This window comes from Athene cunicularia (genome assembly GCF_003259725.1).
Source record: "Athene cunicularia isolate RWA chromosome 23 unlocalized genomic scaffold, athCun1 chr23_part1, whole genome shotgun sequence".
In the NCBI taxonomy this organism is placed as follows: Eukaryota; Metazoa; Chordata; class Aves; order Strigiformes; family Strigidae; genus Athene; species Athene cunicularia.
This window is the reverse complement of record NW_020799130.1, coordinates 1,406,561-1,424,326: the sequence shown is the minus strand read 5'-3', so window position 1 is coordinate 1,424,326 and position 17,766 is coordinate 1,406,561. Positions and strand designations below refer to the sequence as shown.

General features: G+C 40.8%; 1 protein-coding gene across 3 annotated transcripts in view; it reads left to right on the top strand.

Annotated features, from left to right (window-relative positions):
* Positions 1 to 17,760, top strand: part of ZMYM4 (zinc finger MYM-type containing 4) — a 34,646-nt gene extending 16,886 nt beyond the window's left edge. The window contains exons 13-29 of one of the 3 annotated variants that reach the window (XM_026863295.1): positions 126 to 276; positions 541 to 713; positions 1,077 to 1,227; positions 2,795 to 2,932; positions 3,231 to 3,268; positions 4,483 to 4,627; positions 5,656 to 5,774; positions 6,116 to 6,287; positions 7,315 to 7,368; positions 7,506 to 7,685; positions 8,157 to 8,251; positions 8,884 to 9,055; positions 10,785 to 10,936; positions 12,276 to 12,387; positions 13,742 to 13,990; positions 14,840 to 14,969; positions 16,380 to 17,760. In XM_026863295.1, the coding sequence (XP_026719096.1) occupies positions 126 to 276; positions 541 to 713; positions 1,077 to 1,227; positions 2,795 to 2,932; positions 3,231 to 3,268; positions 4,483 to 4,627; positions 5,656 to 5,774; positions 6,116 to 6,287; positions 7,315 to 7,368; positions 7,506 to 7,685; positions 8,157 to 8,251; positions 8,884 to 9,055; positions 10,785 to 10,936; positions 12,276 to 12,387; positions 13,742 to 13,990; positions 14,840 to 14,969; positions 16,380 to 16,587 (2,439 nt within the window). In that variant the 3' untranslated portion in view covers positions 16,588 to 17,760. The remainder of the gene's footprint in view (positions 1 to 125; positions 277 to 540; positions 714 to 1,076; positions 1,228 to 2,794; positions 2,933 to 3,230; positions 3,269 to 4,482; positions 4,628 to 5,655; positions 5,775 to 6,115; positions 6,288 to 7,314; positions 7,369 to 7,505; positions 7,686 to 8,156; positions 8,252 to 8,883; positions 9,056 to 10,784; positions 10,937 to 12,275; positions 12,388 to 13,741; positions 13,991 to 14,839; positions 14,970 to 16,379) is intronic. The other 2 variants (XM_026863296.1, XR_003399893.1) reach the window with 2 other exon arrangements.
* Positions 17,761 to 17,766: the final 6 nt, after the last annotated feature.

The following is a 17,766-nucleotide window of genomic DNA, read 5'->3' as shown; positions in this document are numbered from 1 at the left end:
ACTGCTAGTGCTGCCTGTTGTTGCTTTCCAAGGGTATAAATGTACTTCTGAGTTTCTGTTAACAGTTAAAATGTATTATCAGGGATGTGAAACATCGAAACCAAAACATTCTGGCCATGTTGCAGGGTAAAATGTTCCAGTTCTGCGGGAAGACCTGCTGTGATGAATATAAGAAGAGGAGTGGTGTAATGGCAATGTGTGAATACTGCAAAATTGAGAAAATTATCAAGGAGATGGTGCGATTCTCAGGCGTAGATAAACCATTCTGTAGTGAAGGTAAGAAAGAGCAAGACTGTCTCAGACAAATCACGTCAGAAGTGTTTTGCCAAAATCATTGGTGATACAAAGAGAAATCTAATCTTTTTAGGTTAGGAAACTGGTTTTTAGGTTTAGAAACAGGACCTTGTTCACACTTTATATTTTAATGATATACTTCAACAAATTATTACAGGCGTAACTAAATACAAGAACCAGAAGTGCTGAGCAAATGTCATTTTGATATTGAAGTTTGGGGTTTTTTACTGTTTCCTCTTCTTTTAGGTTGTAAGCTGCTCTATAAACATGACTTGGCTAAGCGCTGGGGAAACCACTGTAAAATGTGCAGTTACTGTTTACAGACTTCCCCCAAACTGGTCCAGCATCACTTTGGGGGGAGAATGGAGGAATTTTGCTCAGAGGAGTGCATGTCTAAATTCACAGTTTTGTTTTACCAGGTAAGCCACATTCTGACATAACATCCTCTAGAATATAAATGTGTTAGCAAAAGAACCTTTGTACGTTAGGAGCTAAGTGAACTGCCTGTAGTTGACTTCTGTGTCCGTGCATTGCATATATGTGAGGGATGAGTAAATCCTTCTTAAGTTTTGAGTAACGGTTTTCTGTATAGCAAAAACCTAATATGGGTTGTGGGAAGACAGACACCGAATGTTCTGCTGCTTTGTGTAACACTGCAGAAATGATGCACCCATAGACATTTCTTTATATTTGCTGAGCAGGGTGCGAAGAGGTTTTTGTACGCGTATTCTTTGTTGCTGTTTACAAGTGTGTTTAATTTCTCTCTCGCTCTGTTTTCCTAGATGGCAAAGTGCGATGGTTGTAAGAGACAAGGTAAACTCAGTGAGTCCATGAAATGGCAAGGGGAGATCAAGCATTTTTGCAATCTGCTTTGTATTCTGTTGTTCTGTAATCAGCAATGTGTTTCTGACCCTCCACCCCCAAACAACACAGGTAAAACAGGCTGGGGGTAGTATTGCCTTTTGGTGTGCGTGACAGTGATACTAACAGTTATTCGGAAAATCGGTTCAGTGAACTTTTTAACATCTATCTTCTGCTAGGGGCTTGCCCATTTGCTATTGAATGGGCTCAGCTTTAGATCTCTCTCTTACTTCAGATGATTTCAAACTTCTGCAGGTATGAAGTGAGATTGCTCCGTATACCAAACCTAGATTGTGATTTTAAAGAAGATGAAACAAAAAGCACTTGCTTTCCAATCACTTTCATAAAACAAAGGCCTATTTTCTTGGGGTAAAATGTACTGATATCTACTGAAGACATGTTAAATACCTAGCTTGTCTCCTGTACTTGATAATACATAGCCAGATAGGGTAGAACGTTAATGTTCATTTAACAAAAAAAAGATCAAGCGGTGAAATTAGTAGACTTAATGGTTCTAAATACAGACTTCAAGACATGCACTTAAAATAGCCAGCTCTGTGTGGTCTGTAGGCATCTGAAGAAGTTACTATTTCTCTGTCTTTAAGCATTGGTTCTTGAAGTATCAATGCCAAGGTTAATGTGTGCTGTAGCTGTTTCCTTGCTCGTTATTTTAGCAGATGGAATGGGAAGGAGGGTGGGAATGGAGCCCACGGGAATAGGAACTGTGAGTTTCTGTAGGGAATGAAATGCAAAGGGAAGAAAGGAAGACAGGCCCCCAAAGACAGGAAGAAGAAGAGAAGCAAAGGCTGGAAATAGCACTGATCCTAAAGAGGGGCATAATCTCCCACTGAGTGGTGGTGACTGCAAGGTACCCAAGAAGCAATGAAGAACATTAACTGAAAATTTATAGTATGCACCAGGCCATACTCAACTCTTCAGCTTTGTGCACATCTGCTGCTTACAGTGGTGGGAGCCGTTTTCCCTGATTAAGAGTAACATATAAGTAAGTTTGTACTTTCAGACTGTAATTATACGATGTAACAGTCCTGGTCTTGTCGGTACCTTCGGCTGTTAGTAAGGATAGCGAAATGTCTGTTGGCCCTGCTTCTCCGGAAGGGTGCCTGCAGCTTCAGCCTTTGCAAAACTGGTCTCCAGGCACCTGACCTGGGGGCTGCCGGGATAGTGGAGTGCCTCAGGACACTATTTTTGGATTAAATGTGGCAATTCATGGAACGGTGCTTTCAAATGGAAAGAGGCTAAGAATTCCCCTCACTGTGAGAGCCTCATAAGATTCACCTCGTTCATTAATTGTCAGGGTCTCCTGTACTACATGTGTTTGGTACCGAGCACGGTGAGGCGTCCACTCCTCTTGTCTCCTGAGTGCTGCTGTAATACCCATAGTGTTACAAAGGGAAAGCTGCTTGCACACTATGGTGAACTTCTGAAATGTTTCAGTGGCTGGGAAATGAACCAGCTCCTATTTAAACTGAATTGCTGCAGTTTGACACCTCCATTCCCTTCTCATACAGCAGGCTTTTTCATTTGGAGATGAGTCTGGAGGGTGGGTGTTGTTTCAGAAATGCAGTTTTATAAATTATTTTCTCGCTTATTTTAGTTTTCTTCTGTTCACTCTGTCCAGCAAACCTTTCTATGGCACCAGCTTCCTCATCAGGCCCTTCTTTGAGAAAGGACTCCACCCCTGTCATAGCAAACGTGGTGTCTCTTGCAAGCACCCCTGCTGCCCAGCCTACGGTTAACTCCAACAATGTTTTACAGGGTAAGACTGCTGAATACGATGCCCGTATTTTTAACTCTCTATTCCTGAACATTTATATTTGTTCTGGAATCTTTTCTACTTTTGAGGACAACAGTCACTCCTTCATTATGCTTCTCATCAGTGCAGATGGTTCGTTTTTTCCTTCCTTTACCTAGATAGAAATAATGATTTAAACCTATGTACATACACCAGAGAATGGGGTTGGATGGGAATTCCTTTTTCTTGACCTTGGCAGACTGTGGACTATGGGCCTTGATAATAAGTACACAGGCTATTGTATGTTTTTTTTTCTTCACAGGTGCAGTCCCTACTGTGACAGCAAAAATAATAGGAGATGTAAGTTTTACAAGAGACTCTTTCTCACTTTTGCCCAGATTGTATTAATAACAAGTAAAGTATCCAAGAATTTTGCACTGTCATTTTGTAATCGCTTTTCCTGGTCGTGATTGGGATTTAAAACTTGCTTGCAGATACTTTTTTTTTAAATGGATAGAACTTGTATAGTATAAAAATTTTTTTGCGTCCACTGACAGATTGATGTTTTAAGACAAAGCTTCTCAAATTGTAGCTCTTGAGGTGGCTGTAGTTCTCAAGCAATTCATGAGTGGCTCCTGTACTTGAGCCTACCTTCTGTGCCCAGAAGCGGGATGTGATGTCTGTAGGGCTGGCATGGGAGGAAGGGGACCAGCGTGGGCTGCTGGGGCTGCCGTGACCCAGCTCTTGCAGCTCGGCTTTCCTACTCCCTGTAGTGTGGTAGCAGAGCTGCGGGGAACCGTTGTCACCACTTAGCTGTGAGCAACTCCTAGAGTTCCTGTTCTTGAGCTCTTTGAGGAATGTGGTATATACATCTTGCAACTCTTTTAAAATAGGTTCTGGAATAGGCTTTTAGGTTCTGGAAGACCGACACCCTTGCTTTTAGCTGAAGTGTCATTTATGGATTAGAGTATGAATTTTCCTTAATGAAATAGATCCTGTTATTTGAATGAATGACTGAAAATTAGAGTTAGCAGGACCTGAAATTATTATGATCATGAATAGTCAGTCTGTGTCTAAACAGGAAGTTATACTGCCAGCATTTGCGTTCATTTTTCACTTTTATTTCTTTTTGATGGTTTCACATCAATTTACTAAGGTTTTTGGGCATCTGTATCAGCCAGACTTTCAGTCGTCAAAAGCATCAACACAACTCCTCTTTATATCTTTGCCATCAGTAAGATTCCAAGGTCAAAAGTATAAGGTTATTTGACTACAGAAACCAAACATTCTTGCAGATTTGTTCACTGCACTGTTAACAGGAAAAAAAAAAAAAAAAAAAAAGGAAAAAAAAAAAAAAAAAAAAGCCTATTGTTTGATTAAAATAAATTGAGGTGAAGACCAGAATGCACCAGATACATTAGCAAGCCGGTTTTGCAATAGTTTTTAAATGACCATTTTTATCAGCAAGGAGTGCTGTAAATTGTTCAACCTCCCATGGTAGAGAACAAATACTAATCTTACGATATCCTTCCAACCAATACTGACTCTGCCCCCGTTTCTGTTTTTCTGCACAGGCTAGTACTCAGACAGATGCCCTAAAGCTACCACCATCGCAACCACCTAGGCTTCTAAAAAACAAAGCGTTGTTGTGCAAGCCAATCACACAGACTAAGGCCACCTCATGCAAACCTCACACACAAAACAAAGAATGCCAGACAGGTATGTATCCAATCTCTACCCCGTTTATAAAAGTCGGTATTGCAGTTGAGAAAGTAACGCGTGGTTTATGGAACAAAGAATTATTTTTGTAAGATATTTTAAAACCTTAAAGAGTTTTCAGATTGTTGTGTGGTATTTTCCAAGTAGCAGTTTGCCTTACATTTGTAAAATATTTGTGCTATTCTTTGAAATCCGGAGAGCTTCGTGTGTGATGAATCTTGAGATTTGCTTTAACTCGTCTTTAGCGTTCTGCAATCATCTTAACTGTGGGGAATGAAGTGCTTAAGTGACATGGAAAAGGCTATGGAGGGAACTTGTTTTCCTGAGGACAGAATTTGTGAGTTCTTAGCTCTCACAGCTCAAGCCGCAAGAGCAGGCTTATTTTAATAAAGTGTATGATTTTTCAGAAATTATTTCAACTTTCTTTAGTTACTAGATACAGATACTAAGAACCTCTGAAAATTAAGTCCCTGTTTCTAAGATCATTTCATTAGATGCATGTTTGCTCTAAACTCCCTCTGTGGGAAGGCTGGGGGGAAGCAGAAACACCTTCAAAGGCTATTACGTAGTCCAGATTGCCATTGAGGAAGTGCTTTTTGTCATCATTATTACTATAGAAAGAGTTTAGGGTATCTAGCCTTGATGCAAACCTCTCAGTGAGGAAGAAATTAAGTGAGAAGATTGTAGTTGGGTTTTTTTTTAATTATAACCTCCTTATGGTCTTGTAGTTAGTTGTGAGATAATTGCAGTAACACGCCATTTACTTGGATGCAGACGTTAGTATTTAATACTTATTTCCACTCTCTTCTCTTCCAGCATTCTAGTCCCAGAGCTGTTTCTTTCCAAACTGTAGTAGTAGTACTTGTTACAACAATGTTAAAGTGAAAGATGACTGTGAACCAAGGCGTGGTAGTGCACACACTGAGTTACAGGCAGAAGTCCAAACAATTATCATGGACACTCTGGAGTGTACTGGATAGTCATGTGGTTAAACAATCTTTTGTTTTGTTCTATTTTTGCTGTAACAGAAGAAGTAGTAGTTCCACCGCAGATCATTGTGGTACCCGTTCCTGTACCGGTGTTTGTGCCAGTGCCCCTTCACCTCTACACTCAGTACACACCAGTTCCACTCGGGATGCCAGTACCTGTAAGTTACACTTCAGTTCACGAGGGAAGTGGTGTACAGTCTTGATCCTGAACAGGACACAGCGCGGTGTCACTGGGGTTTGTGACTAGTCATGCAAGTGGGGTTTGGAGTCCTTGAAGCCGTTTCTTTCCTTATTGCATCGTGTTTGGTTAAGCATCGTCACACAAAACTACCAATTCGTAGAGTTACTGCAGAAATGAAACTCCAGTCTGGAGTTATTTTGAAGTTAAATTCAGTAGTCCTAAAATATATGTAAAAATAAGTGAGAGGAATCTCTCTTGTGTATTTGCTGTTTCCCTTCACCCCCAACCATGCTCTAACATTTTCCACATGTTCCATAGGTACCCGTTCCCATGCTCTTCCCAACTACCCTGGAAAACGCTGATAAGGTCATTGAAACTATTCAGGATATCAAGGAAAAGGTTCCCACAAATCCCTTTGAAGCTGATCTCCTTCAGATGGCAGAAATTATTGCAGAAGATGAGGAGAAAGAAAAAACACACTCTCATGGTGGTATGTGGTGTTTTTAAAAAGGCAACTAAATGCAGTGAGATGAAGGTCCTCTCATCGTGGAAAATAGGTAGAGAAATAGATGTAGGGCCTACACTGGCTGCTCCCCCGTGTGCGTGCCAAGTTAAATGGTCCTGTTGTCTTACCAACATTTATTATCCACAGTGAAAGCGTTCATGCAGGTAAAGTGCCAACCTAGACGGGACTATAATGCTTATGTCATGTCTTAGCAATTTTGATTAGTTATTCTTTTAAAATGAGGAGCCCTTCTGGGAATTCAGCTAAACTGTGCATTTGGAGAGAATTCTGCCTCTGTCTCCAATATTCTTTATTTTTAAAACGTATTTTCTTCTAAGACTAACCTGGTCTTCCTCCATAGTTCCCATCTGAGGTGCTGGTTATAGTTGTACCTTTCTGAAGCTTTTGTAATGTCACAGAGGTGCTGTGCTTAGCATAGAACCCACGTGAGACACTGAGCACTGACAGTGGCTTACATGTCGTTGCATTCCCTTTCCCTGATCCTAGGTGATGATTTGACTTTTGCTGACGGTAACAGATGACTAGAGGTAGTAATCTCCAGGTCAGGACACCATGCGTTAGCAGAAGTCGTCAAAATCAAGAAGACAGAGCAGCTGCTTTACAAGAATATTTTCCTATCAGGCTTTTTATGTGGGATTCTTGAAGGATGATGCAAGTTAGAATGTGTTGGATAGTAATTGTTCCATGTAATAAAAGTGGAACAGGCTGAAAAGAAATGAACAAAATATCTTACTTGTCTACAGGCGACTCAAATAACAAACACGGAGGGATGGAAACGTTTGGAAAACGTGGATCAGTTCTGCATTTCTGTTTCTCCCATAATAGCATGACCAAGGTAGAAAGCTGTTAGGAGAACTGTAGTGGAGAAGACGCATCATGTGTGTTAGTGTTATGGCCGAATGCAGAGTTTTTTTGGTGTTCAGAGTATTTTCTGTGAGTTATGTAAGCTGTCAGTCATTTGTTAGATGCAGATTTCCTTCTTTTTCTAAAGGTTCTCAAACATCTGAGCATGAGCTCTTCCTGGACCCCAAGATATTTGAGAAAGGTCAGTTAGATTTTTTTTTGTTGTTGTTGTTGTTGTTTGCAAATAAATTTTGATCCTGAGGTATCTTTTCTTGCAAACTTTTCTCTTTGTCTGCCCTTTCCTATAGCACATGGTATATCTGATCACTCTCGTTACAGACCAAGGTAGCACTTACAGTGGAGATCTCGAATCAGAAGCAGTGTCCACTCCCCACAGCTGGGAGGATGAGTTAAATCACTATGCCTTACGATCAAATGCCCTGCCAGAGCCAGATCCAGAACTAAAGCAGTTCTCCAAAGGTGATGTGGAGCAGGACCTGGAGGCAGATTTTCCATCAGGTCAGTATCATGTGAAGAAAAATGCACTGTTGTGTAAAAATACACACAGTTTTCTGAGTAAGCGTTGTACCAGCAGCCTGCTTATGAAGGGTATGTGTTTTCATGTAGTGAAACCGGATATTTAAAGCTGCAATAACACATCAGCTCTACTAAAAATTACTATTTTAAAAATGACACCATTCTACAAAAGCTCTGACGGGAGTAGCAGGTAGCCTTGACTCCTTTGAATTTATCACTCCTGTGTCCCTAGGTATAACCCACTGTTTGGGGGGTGCTTTTTTCCTCTTCTGAGAATTTACTTTCTTTATACAGAAGGTACATAGATTGTCTTAATTATTCCAAGGGGAAGCCTTATTTGAATGTGCAGGTGTGATTGCAAACTGGAAGGTATTCCACGGTATCTAAGTGACACTTCTACCTGGGCTGTTAAATCATATAATTAAACTCTTAATGGTGTTGATTTGACTTCAGACTCATTTGACCCTCTCAGTAAAGGACTGGGTTTGCATTCACGTTCACGAGCAAGACGGAGACACAGAGATGGCTTCCCACAGCCAAAAAGACGGGTAAGAAAGTAACTCCTGGAACACAAGTTCCTCGCATTTGAAGTAATAACATTACGTGCATGCTTTTTCTCAGAAGTAAAAAAATACTGCTCCAGGGTGAAAATGAGAATTCTGTTTAACTACGCTGTATTTTTTTTCCCGTTCTGCTATATAAGATAAGATTTTCTTCCTTTCTGCTCCACAGCTAGGTAGAATAAATGCTCTTTTTAGTGCAGAATGGTTTTTAGATGTGTATCATTCAAAAAAAAAAACCTCCAAAAGAGTTATCTTTTTAAGTAGTGTCATAATGTACAGGAGGAAAGAATAAATTTTTGCTTGTGTAGCTAGAGAGGCATATATTTCTGTGCATATTTATCAGAGTGAGAATTATTGTATTTTATTGCACCTTTTCTGTAAAATGTGGTTAGTATTTGTTCACATTCTAAAAACACGTACACAGATTTGTCATGAGAGTAGAATTTTGTTACGTGCCAGCATAATGGCTTTTTTATGTGAGATCAAGTTAAGCATCCATAGATGCTTATTAAATAAGCATTTAATAATAATTTAATTTAATAATAATTATTAAATCAAGTTAAGCATCCATAGCTTATTAAATGTTCCTTTGTTTTGATTTCTCTGTTTGCCTGTAGGGACGGAAGAAGTCTGTAGTTTCTGTAGAGCCCCGGAATCTGATGCAGGGTTCCTACCCAGGGTGCTCTGTTTCTGGGATGACCCTGAAGTATATGTATGGGGTAAATGCCTGGAAAAACTGGGTCCAATGGAAGAATGCACAGGAGGAACCAGGGGACCTGAAGTTTTCAGGTAATACTTTTTCTCTCTCAGTGGAAACAGAAATAATTAGTTGAAGAGCACTTGGTGTGATGTGTTGTTCAAATAAAAATGAGGATTAGATATTGAGTTTTAAAAGATCTGTGAGTGGAGAAAAGATTTTATGGAATACTGTCTTGCACCTTTTTCATGTATTTAAAAATCGTGGCTATTACATTCTTAATTGATTGTTACCTATTAAAACAGTCTCTAAAATACCAGATTTCTTTCAAAAATTAGAAATGTTAGTCTTTTAACCTTCACTTTGTGTACGTTTGCATGTGAAAATTCTTCATTTGTAGAAGAGATGCTTCATGCAGCAGCAAGGCCTTCACTGAGCCATTATCAGGCCATAATTCCAAGTTGACAGCACTGTCTTGGCCCCATCCTGTTCATCTGTAGCTGACACACTCACAAAGTATTTGTTTGTCAGCATAACTGTTTGCTGAGAAGAAAAAAAAAAAAGTGTGCTACAATATAAAAATCTTAACACCTTATTTCTAGGCTTCACAGCTGGAAAGAAACCTTCCAAAAGTCTACCCATTCGGTGCTGCACCCTGCCTGAAACTAAATTTAAAAGGAATAAACTGATCCTTATGTCTCACTAGGGTGATAGATAATAATGACAATATAAATGTCACGTTAGTTTGTTTTTCTAATTATGGATTTTTATTTTTTTTTAAGAAAAGCACAGCAGTCCTGGGGTTTGGCAGTGTCTTAACTCCCCTTTTCCCTGGTCTCACATCTCTTGCACTGAGAGTTTTGTGGACAGTGTTTCAGAGTCAAGCAGAGAGTTTAAGTTAGGAATATGACTGAGCTTTCTGGGCATGGTGGGGAAGAGAGCAAACCATATTCAATACTTCTGCAATCTAAAGAATTAAGCATGGCAGGGCTTAGGTAAGAAAGATTGCAAAGGGAAAAATTCTAGTTAGAATGAGATCTGCTTTTTCCTCTTATTTGGAATTTTTACTGTCATTACATGAGAACAGCTGGTTTTGGTTCCCAAAAGAAAAGTAATCACATGAGTTACTGTGTTTTCTTCTTGTGGCTAAGGAAGCAAATATTCCAGTCAGCTCCAGGAAACTGTGTACACCCCCACCCCTCCCAGAAAGGTTTCCTGCTTAGTCCCGGGCAAACCCTTTTGTAGGCTGTGGAGCAGCCAACCCTGGTAATTTCCCTGCAGATTCTTTGACGGATCCATCCCCTGGTTGCTCTGCTTCCCTTTTTGAATCCCGTGCATGGCCCCTTAAGCTCCATTCCTCCTCCCTTTAAGGGGTTGATTATGCTGCACTCAACTCATGTCCAGAGCTATTAGAAAACTCTCAAGACCTTTCTGTCCCTCAGGATTCCCCTGAGTCCAGCTACAGAGGTGAAACCTATTTGTCTGCTGGCCTCAAGTACATACAGCCGTGGCCACGCCACGTCTTTGGGTCCAGCACACTCCCTAATGTTCAGGTGCCTTCGCTTTAAACACCTCCAGCCTTGCTGCTCGCCTGCAGCATTTGTACTCGTTGCACATGCAGGTGGTTTCTTTTTTATCGGCCAAATCCTTGTTTAGTTGTTAGCCAGCAAATAGGAAATAGTTCACACTTTAGTCATACAAGGCACTTCATGTATGAGATACAAGATTTCATAGTTCTGCCCGTGTGAAATAATAAGGAACAGGTGAAGATTTCATCTGTCGAATGAAGTTAATTTTTCCTCATAACTTTCTTGGCCACAGTTCGTCCTGTGAAACTCAAGGAGGACATTCTCTCATGCACTTTTGCTGAGCTGAGTTTTGGCTTGTGCCAGTTTATTCAAGAGGTGCGGAGACCAAATGGAGAAAAATATGATCCTGACAGCATCTTATACTTGTGCCTTGGAATTCAGCAGGTAACTCAGAACATTGGGGTATCGCTGAGAACGTACGAAACTTGCTCTGGTTATTTATGCTTTTTATCCGTAGTCCCATGCAGCTGCTTGGTTTTTGTAGAGGAGGCAAGAATGTGTCTTTTTTTGTGCTTTATTCTTAGCCTGTGTTAATCCCATATTTGACTAATTTGCCTGGACTATTTTATGACCAGAGTGAGCAGCTGCTTCTGTACTTGGGAGGAGTGTGGCGTGGAGGGTTAGGTGTTTCTGCCTAGGCACACATCTTTGGGTTTGGTTCCTTTTTGATCCTTTTTCATGTATAAGATCTGCTCCTCAGAAATACTTGCTTTATGTTAGAATGTTTTAGATGTAAAATAGCTGAAGAACGCTCTCCTAATATACAGGTTTACGTGGAAGAGGTTACCCAGCAAAGACTGAGCTCCTTCGGTGGCTAGACAGATAACCTGTTGTGTTGGCAATACTTACAGAAAAAACACAATGGGAATAATTGCATTGAAATTAATGAATGCTAAGATTAATTTAAGAAATCCTTGCTCCCTGCCTTGAAACGGTTGCAGTACAAACCTAGTGTAATGTTAACTTCTGTATAAAACAGAAGTTCTGTGTATTTTTTTTTTTTTTTTTTTTTTTTTTTTTGACTAGCCTGCTTGTTCCTTTCCTTAAACAGTCATTTGAAGATAAGGAATCAAAAGTTACTTCTAATGTAAAACCTGTCATTTGACTAGGCATGGAGTTCTCTTAATTTTTTTTTTTTTTTCCTGGCTATACTTGAAAAAATTGCAGAAAGAGTTAAAAATCAAAGTGCCATTGATAAGCTCTAGGAGTATCAGCAATTTTTGAGTGTTCCAGTTTTGACTGATGCACACTCCTGGCTTGTAGAGAACATTTTTTAACTGCTGCTTGACAAGAGTTGAGGGGACTTTGATACTGTAAGTCAGACTGTTTCAGCAGCCTAGCGCTGGGCCTATATCTGTTATCAGGAGGTATTAGCGTGTGAAGTTCTTCTCAACAGAAAAATATTCAGTAACTCGTCTGGTTATTACAGGCGTCCTTTTTTGCCAGAATGTTTAACACACTGAGAGGATGATGATTTTTCAAAAAAACAGCTCTAGAGCTTGGAATATTAACAATAATTCTTGCCTAAATCTCTCATTTCATACTGGGGAGGTCCCAGCCTCTGCAGAAAATTTGATTTGATATCTTACTGAAGATTTCAACAAAGTGTTTTGGACCATAAGACCCTGGGACATAAGAAAGAAAACTAATCTGATGTCCTGTATCTTCTCTGCAATGTTACATAATCACAAACTGTATGTCTTCCTTTTTTTTTCTCTCGTAGTACCTGTTTGAGAATGGTAGAATAGATAACATTTTTACCGAGCCCTATTCCAGGTTTATGATTGAACTTACAAAACTTTTGAAAATCTGGGAACCTACAATTCTTCCAAATGGTAGGACAATTATTTTGTTTTGTGTAGCTGCATGACAAAGCTGTATTATAAATTAATATTTGCTCAGTGCCATGAAGAAGAATGTGATCTGAGGCATTCACATTAGTCTCCTCTTTCTCCACCATGTAATTGTTTGTGGTAGACTAGCATCCTGGATTTTATGTCTGTCTCTACCAGTTACGGATTACACTTAAATATATCTTTGCCTCTGATCAATCTCTCAACTCCTTTGAAAGGAAGGCTGCCCATTCCGGGAGTCCAGTTCTTCTCTTCCCTCAAGTTTGAGCCACTCTTTTTTTGAATACAGGTAGCCAGAATTGTGTACAGCATTTGAGATGAGTTACTGCAAATACCGTGTACGGTTGCACTGGTAGTTCCCTGTTAGTACTGGAAATATTATTTCTGATAAATCCGAGGATCATATTAGCAAGTTATTGGAATCTTGTCTCGACCCCTCAATTCCAAGTTCGTCTCACCTCAGTCACTTCCGAATTACGAGCTCCCAAATTGTGCGGATATTTTTAATTGGTCTTCAAGTATGATCATGCAGTTTTTAAAGCTGGACACTAGCTGGATTAGTATGTAAGATCTTTTTTCAGAGTATCAACAAAACCTGAGTGATGTTGGCAACTCCATACATATATCCACAACTGGCTTTCATTTAGAAAATTAACTTTTTATTTACTACAGAAACAATTCAATTACAGGCTGCAGCATACAGTGATTTTTATTTTTTTTTCTACAACAAATCTCTTACAAGTCCCCATATCTCCTTTTCCTAACTGACTTACAACAATCACAATGGGCTGTTTGTATAGAAAGATGGTACATTTTAAACTCACGCTCCATGTCTTGGGAGTTACACATTTTTGCATTAGGCTGACTTGGGTTTAGCACAGTGAAATTAGAACTCGGTGAGATTCTGCTGGTGTCTGCAATCTGCCTTTATATCCTTCTCTCCATTCTTCAGGTATTGGAAGATCATGCTGTTCCTCAGCTTGGTTCTCCATGCTCCCTCTTACGTTTGTGCATGCAGTCTTCTTCCTTTTACTGGAATTACAATTGCTTATGATAGGTCTGAATTGATCTGATATGTGGTTCCTTAATAGAGAAGGTTAACTGAAAGAGGACTTATATGTATCTCTGGCAAAATCTGCCTACTTAATTTTACTCATTTCTGCCTTCCCATCCTGCTCATGTATGATGTTTTCATTGCTTTGGGAAAATTCTGAAAATCTACTAGATTAGACTTGGCCTGTAAAAGCTGCTCATTTGTAACTGAATATGGGGACAGCCCTAAAATTGCATAAATAACTCTCTCTTTTTTTTTTTTTTCTTTGCCCATTGTTTCTAGGTTATATGTTCTCAAGAATTGAAGAGGAACACTTGTGGGAATGTAAACAGCTGGGTGCATATTCCCCTATTGTTTTATTAAACACACTTCTATTCTTCAACACCAAATACTTCCAACTAAAGAATGTCAGTGAGCACCTGAAACTGTCCTTTGCCCATGTTATGAGACGCACCCGAACTCTGAAGTATAATACTAAGATGACATATTTACGTTTTTTCCCGCCCTTTCAAAAACAAGACGTAGAATCAGGTGAGTGCTTTCCCATCATCTGAATTTTGGCAATTGCGTTTGTATTGTCCTTTTTTTAAAAAAAGGACTGGGGAGGAAAAAAAAATGTTATGCAGTAAGGAGAGCTATGAATATGCCGTTATCCTGTACATTTTCAAAATTTTTTCACTCTAGTAAGGTCTAAAGAAATTCTGCCTGGGCTCAGGTGTCCAGTACAAAAGAGGTGCCACGCTTTTGGCTGCAAATTTGTTTAATAGCTTTTATAACATCCTAGGCTTCATAACGCTTTATTAACTACTGCATGAGTTAAAGGCCTTTCTCAGGACGTCATATTCTTGAGGGCCAGACCCTTGTCATGTCCTTCTAATTGCCAGACTTACCCTAGGCCTGCACGGTGACCCAACAAGGCAGACCCAACGGAGAAGAGCCGCTCAGATGGAGCCAGGGGCTTGCACACGAGCAGGGACTATCCTCTGGCCCTCAGAAGCAAAGACAGACAGATTTTTGTTCGCAGTTAGGTTTTGGTATTTGCAAAAGGGAAGTCTTTGATCCTATTGGCTTCTTCAGTTAATAGTTCCAGTGTGTGGCATGAATTCTGCTTCATTAAGAAAAATTACATCCTCCGTATTTTTCTGCTAGTTACTAGTTCTTGTTGATTTTCTAGCAGAGGAGTGGGCTGTGGGCAGCCTGTAGCATATGCAATCTGTTGCCCCTCCAGCAGGTCAGACCAGTTGACTTGCTTGTGACAGATAATCAGGTCAAGAGTAGATGCACAGTCCCATCACTGAGTGCTAGGCTCAGTGAGTAAGGCTTGTTCTTGAAGGTGCTGTTCTTCACTGAGCTTCTGTGATGCTGTTTTTGTGTATCCAGATAAATTATCTGTAGGCAAAAGGAAACGCAGCGAAGATGAGGAGATTTCAATGGCAGTGGAAATGGCTGAAAATACGGATAATCCCCTGCGATGTCCAGTCCGACTTTATGAATTTTACTTATCAAAATGGTAAGTGACAAAACTTTGATCTGTATGTAGATCAGAACAGGCATTTGGGCACAGATCCCCCTCAGACCTTTTGCATCGTGGTGCTTTGGGCTCCTGTCTCCAGTTCCTGGTGCTGACAGGGCTTCCAGCACCAGCACACAGGGAGGATTTGGTACTGGTGGTGAGAGAGGAGAGAGGGAGAGAGATGTATTCATTCAGTGCCTGTTTACACATCCATGGGGTGTAAGTGTAAACTGGGGGTGTGGCTGCAGTGACCGTGATGCTCTCATCTCCCTTAATTCCCAGACAGGATCCTTCTTTTGAGAAGGTTTTAACTAATACCCTGACATCATGTTCCTTGTGAGAGAGGGTGGGAAAAGTGTGAATTAAGTAAAACTGCTGGTAGCTTTTGCCTGCTGAAATGTGAGATGAGCTGGTGTTTAGGAGTTGGAAAAGAGACTATACAGCAAGGATGTACACATAAATCATTTTGTCTCTCCTGTTTCTATATAAACTTTAGTTAGATCATTGAGCAGGTGGAATATGATGTTCTTCTCTCTTCAAAGAAAATACACGTGCAAAATGGAACAGCATCTCATTAGTGTCAGCTGAAATTTAAATAAATCACCCTTAAAAATGCAGCTACTGAGTTTACTACAAATAGTCCCATCACTTAGGGGCAGGCATGCCTAGCAGCTGTCCCGACTCCGGCTCCCTCTTCTTGCCTTCCTTGTCTTCACTTGCATATTGTTAGAAGCTTTTAGCTGTCCTTGGGCTGGGAAGGTATTTTCATTCTCCTCATCATATATTGTAGCCGAGTCCCTGCAGTGGTGCAAGCAGCAGTAAAAATTCACTTTGCTGTTTTAATGGGAACATTCCAAAGCCCGGTAGGAGGGCTCCTTGCTCTAGAGGGCTTTGTGTCTTCCTGCCAGAGCCTGGAAGCCGCCTCGGGGTCAGACAGTCAGTCTTTCGAGCAGATGGGCTTTACCGTTCTGCCCCACGAGCAGGCGAGCTAGGGTTTAGTCTGGCTAGCTCTGGAACATTCCCTGTGCCAGAGTGCACAGCAGTTCTGGAATACTCGAACCAGTTTCATTCAGAGACTGAATGCCAAATGCACCTAGCAATCACACCAAGGTGCTAGGACCACTAATGGGATGATACGGTGATTGAAGACCATCTGTGAAGAAGTCGCTCCGATTTTGTTTCTTTATAAGTCGCTAAGTGACCTGGAAACAACTTAACCGTTCCCTAAGTTGAAGGGGGGAAACCAAGTCACTAACAAAACCCATTTTCATTACGCCGTTCAAATTACAGCGGCGGCGTCTCAACGTAACTTTTGTTTTCTTTGCTGTTTCTCCTTCCCGTTTTTTGTGAGAAGGACTGATAACTCTGCCTCCCGATAATGTGCTCTTCCTTTCTTTACGTTGACAGTTCCGAAAGCGTGAAGCAGAGGAGTGATGTATTTTACCTTCAACCCGAGCGCTCCTGTGTACCCAATAGCCCCATGTGGTATTCCACATTGCCAATAGACCCAGGAACCTTGGACATCATGTTAACACGTATTCTTATGGTGAGGGAGGTACACGAAGAACTTGCCAAAGTCAAATCAGAGGACTCTGATATCGAGTTATCAGACTAACTGAAGTGGGGTATTTTCCTTTGAATACACATCAGAAGCACCAAACTGTGAATACGTCCAGCCTTTGGAAAATGTGTATCAAATAAGCCAAGATAATGTCACCTACGGGCATATTTTGAACCACAGTGGATGTACAAACTGGAACTGGAAGGAAGCAAGCTGTGTAAGCTGCAAAAACCAACGTCCTGTGGCACCGAGAAATCCTCTGAACAAATTGGAGATGAACTAACCCATTTGAGTGGTGCACAAATCCTTTCTCTGTTTAGGATTTTTAAAAGTTGTGAGATATTTTTAAGGAAAATGGTTGTGTAAAACCTACCATAACAATGTTGGGCATGGAGAGCTAGACTGTGGCTCACGTGGCTTCTCAGCCTGACGGCTGGCAGTCCCTGCTGCCAAAGAACACGTGGAGATCCTAGAGCTCTTCACGAGGACAGGAGAGGGAGTGGCGATACTTAGACAGACACCTTCCGTTATAAATACACGTACACATACGCTTTTATAAGTTTCTTGAAACTGGGATCAAATGTTAGGAAGGCAGAACCTCTGGCACGTCTGCCAGGGCGGCTGTCTGAATGGACGACTGTCTGGCTGCTGATAAACGGTCACACGATGCCAGAATCTAGCTCTCGGTCCAGGCTAGTACCAGCTCTAGCTCCATTCTGTCTTCAGCGTGGAAGAGGTGCTGTAGGTCAAACTTCAGAGCGATCATGTTACGGGACGAACCTTTCTGGGGTATGTACAGGAGAGTGACTGTCCTGGGGTATGTGCAGAAAATCCCTTACCTAGCCCAGTAGCTCTGCAGTCTGTCAATATAATCTAGCAAATACTGTGGTGCGCGGAAATTTTTTTTCCCTTAAGGCAGCTTTCCTTTCTCCTCTTTCCCTACTCCTGTGTTTTTGGTTATTTTATAAGGCAAATCTGGAGGGCCTTGTCATTTCAAAAGAAAGATACATGCACTCTTTCCACCTTTGCAACGCGTGCAGTGTTGTACAAAGGATGCAGTATTACTTTTGACAACAGAACTGTGGTATAAAATTACCATGTGTGTTTTTTCTCCTACCCCACCCAAAGAGTTTTAGTCATAGTGCTGGAAATTGAAAGAGATTTTTTTAAGGCTTGGCTGTTACTGTGTCTTTTTGAAGAGAAAAGCTCCCACATCGTGTGTAGAGGACAGGA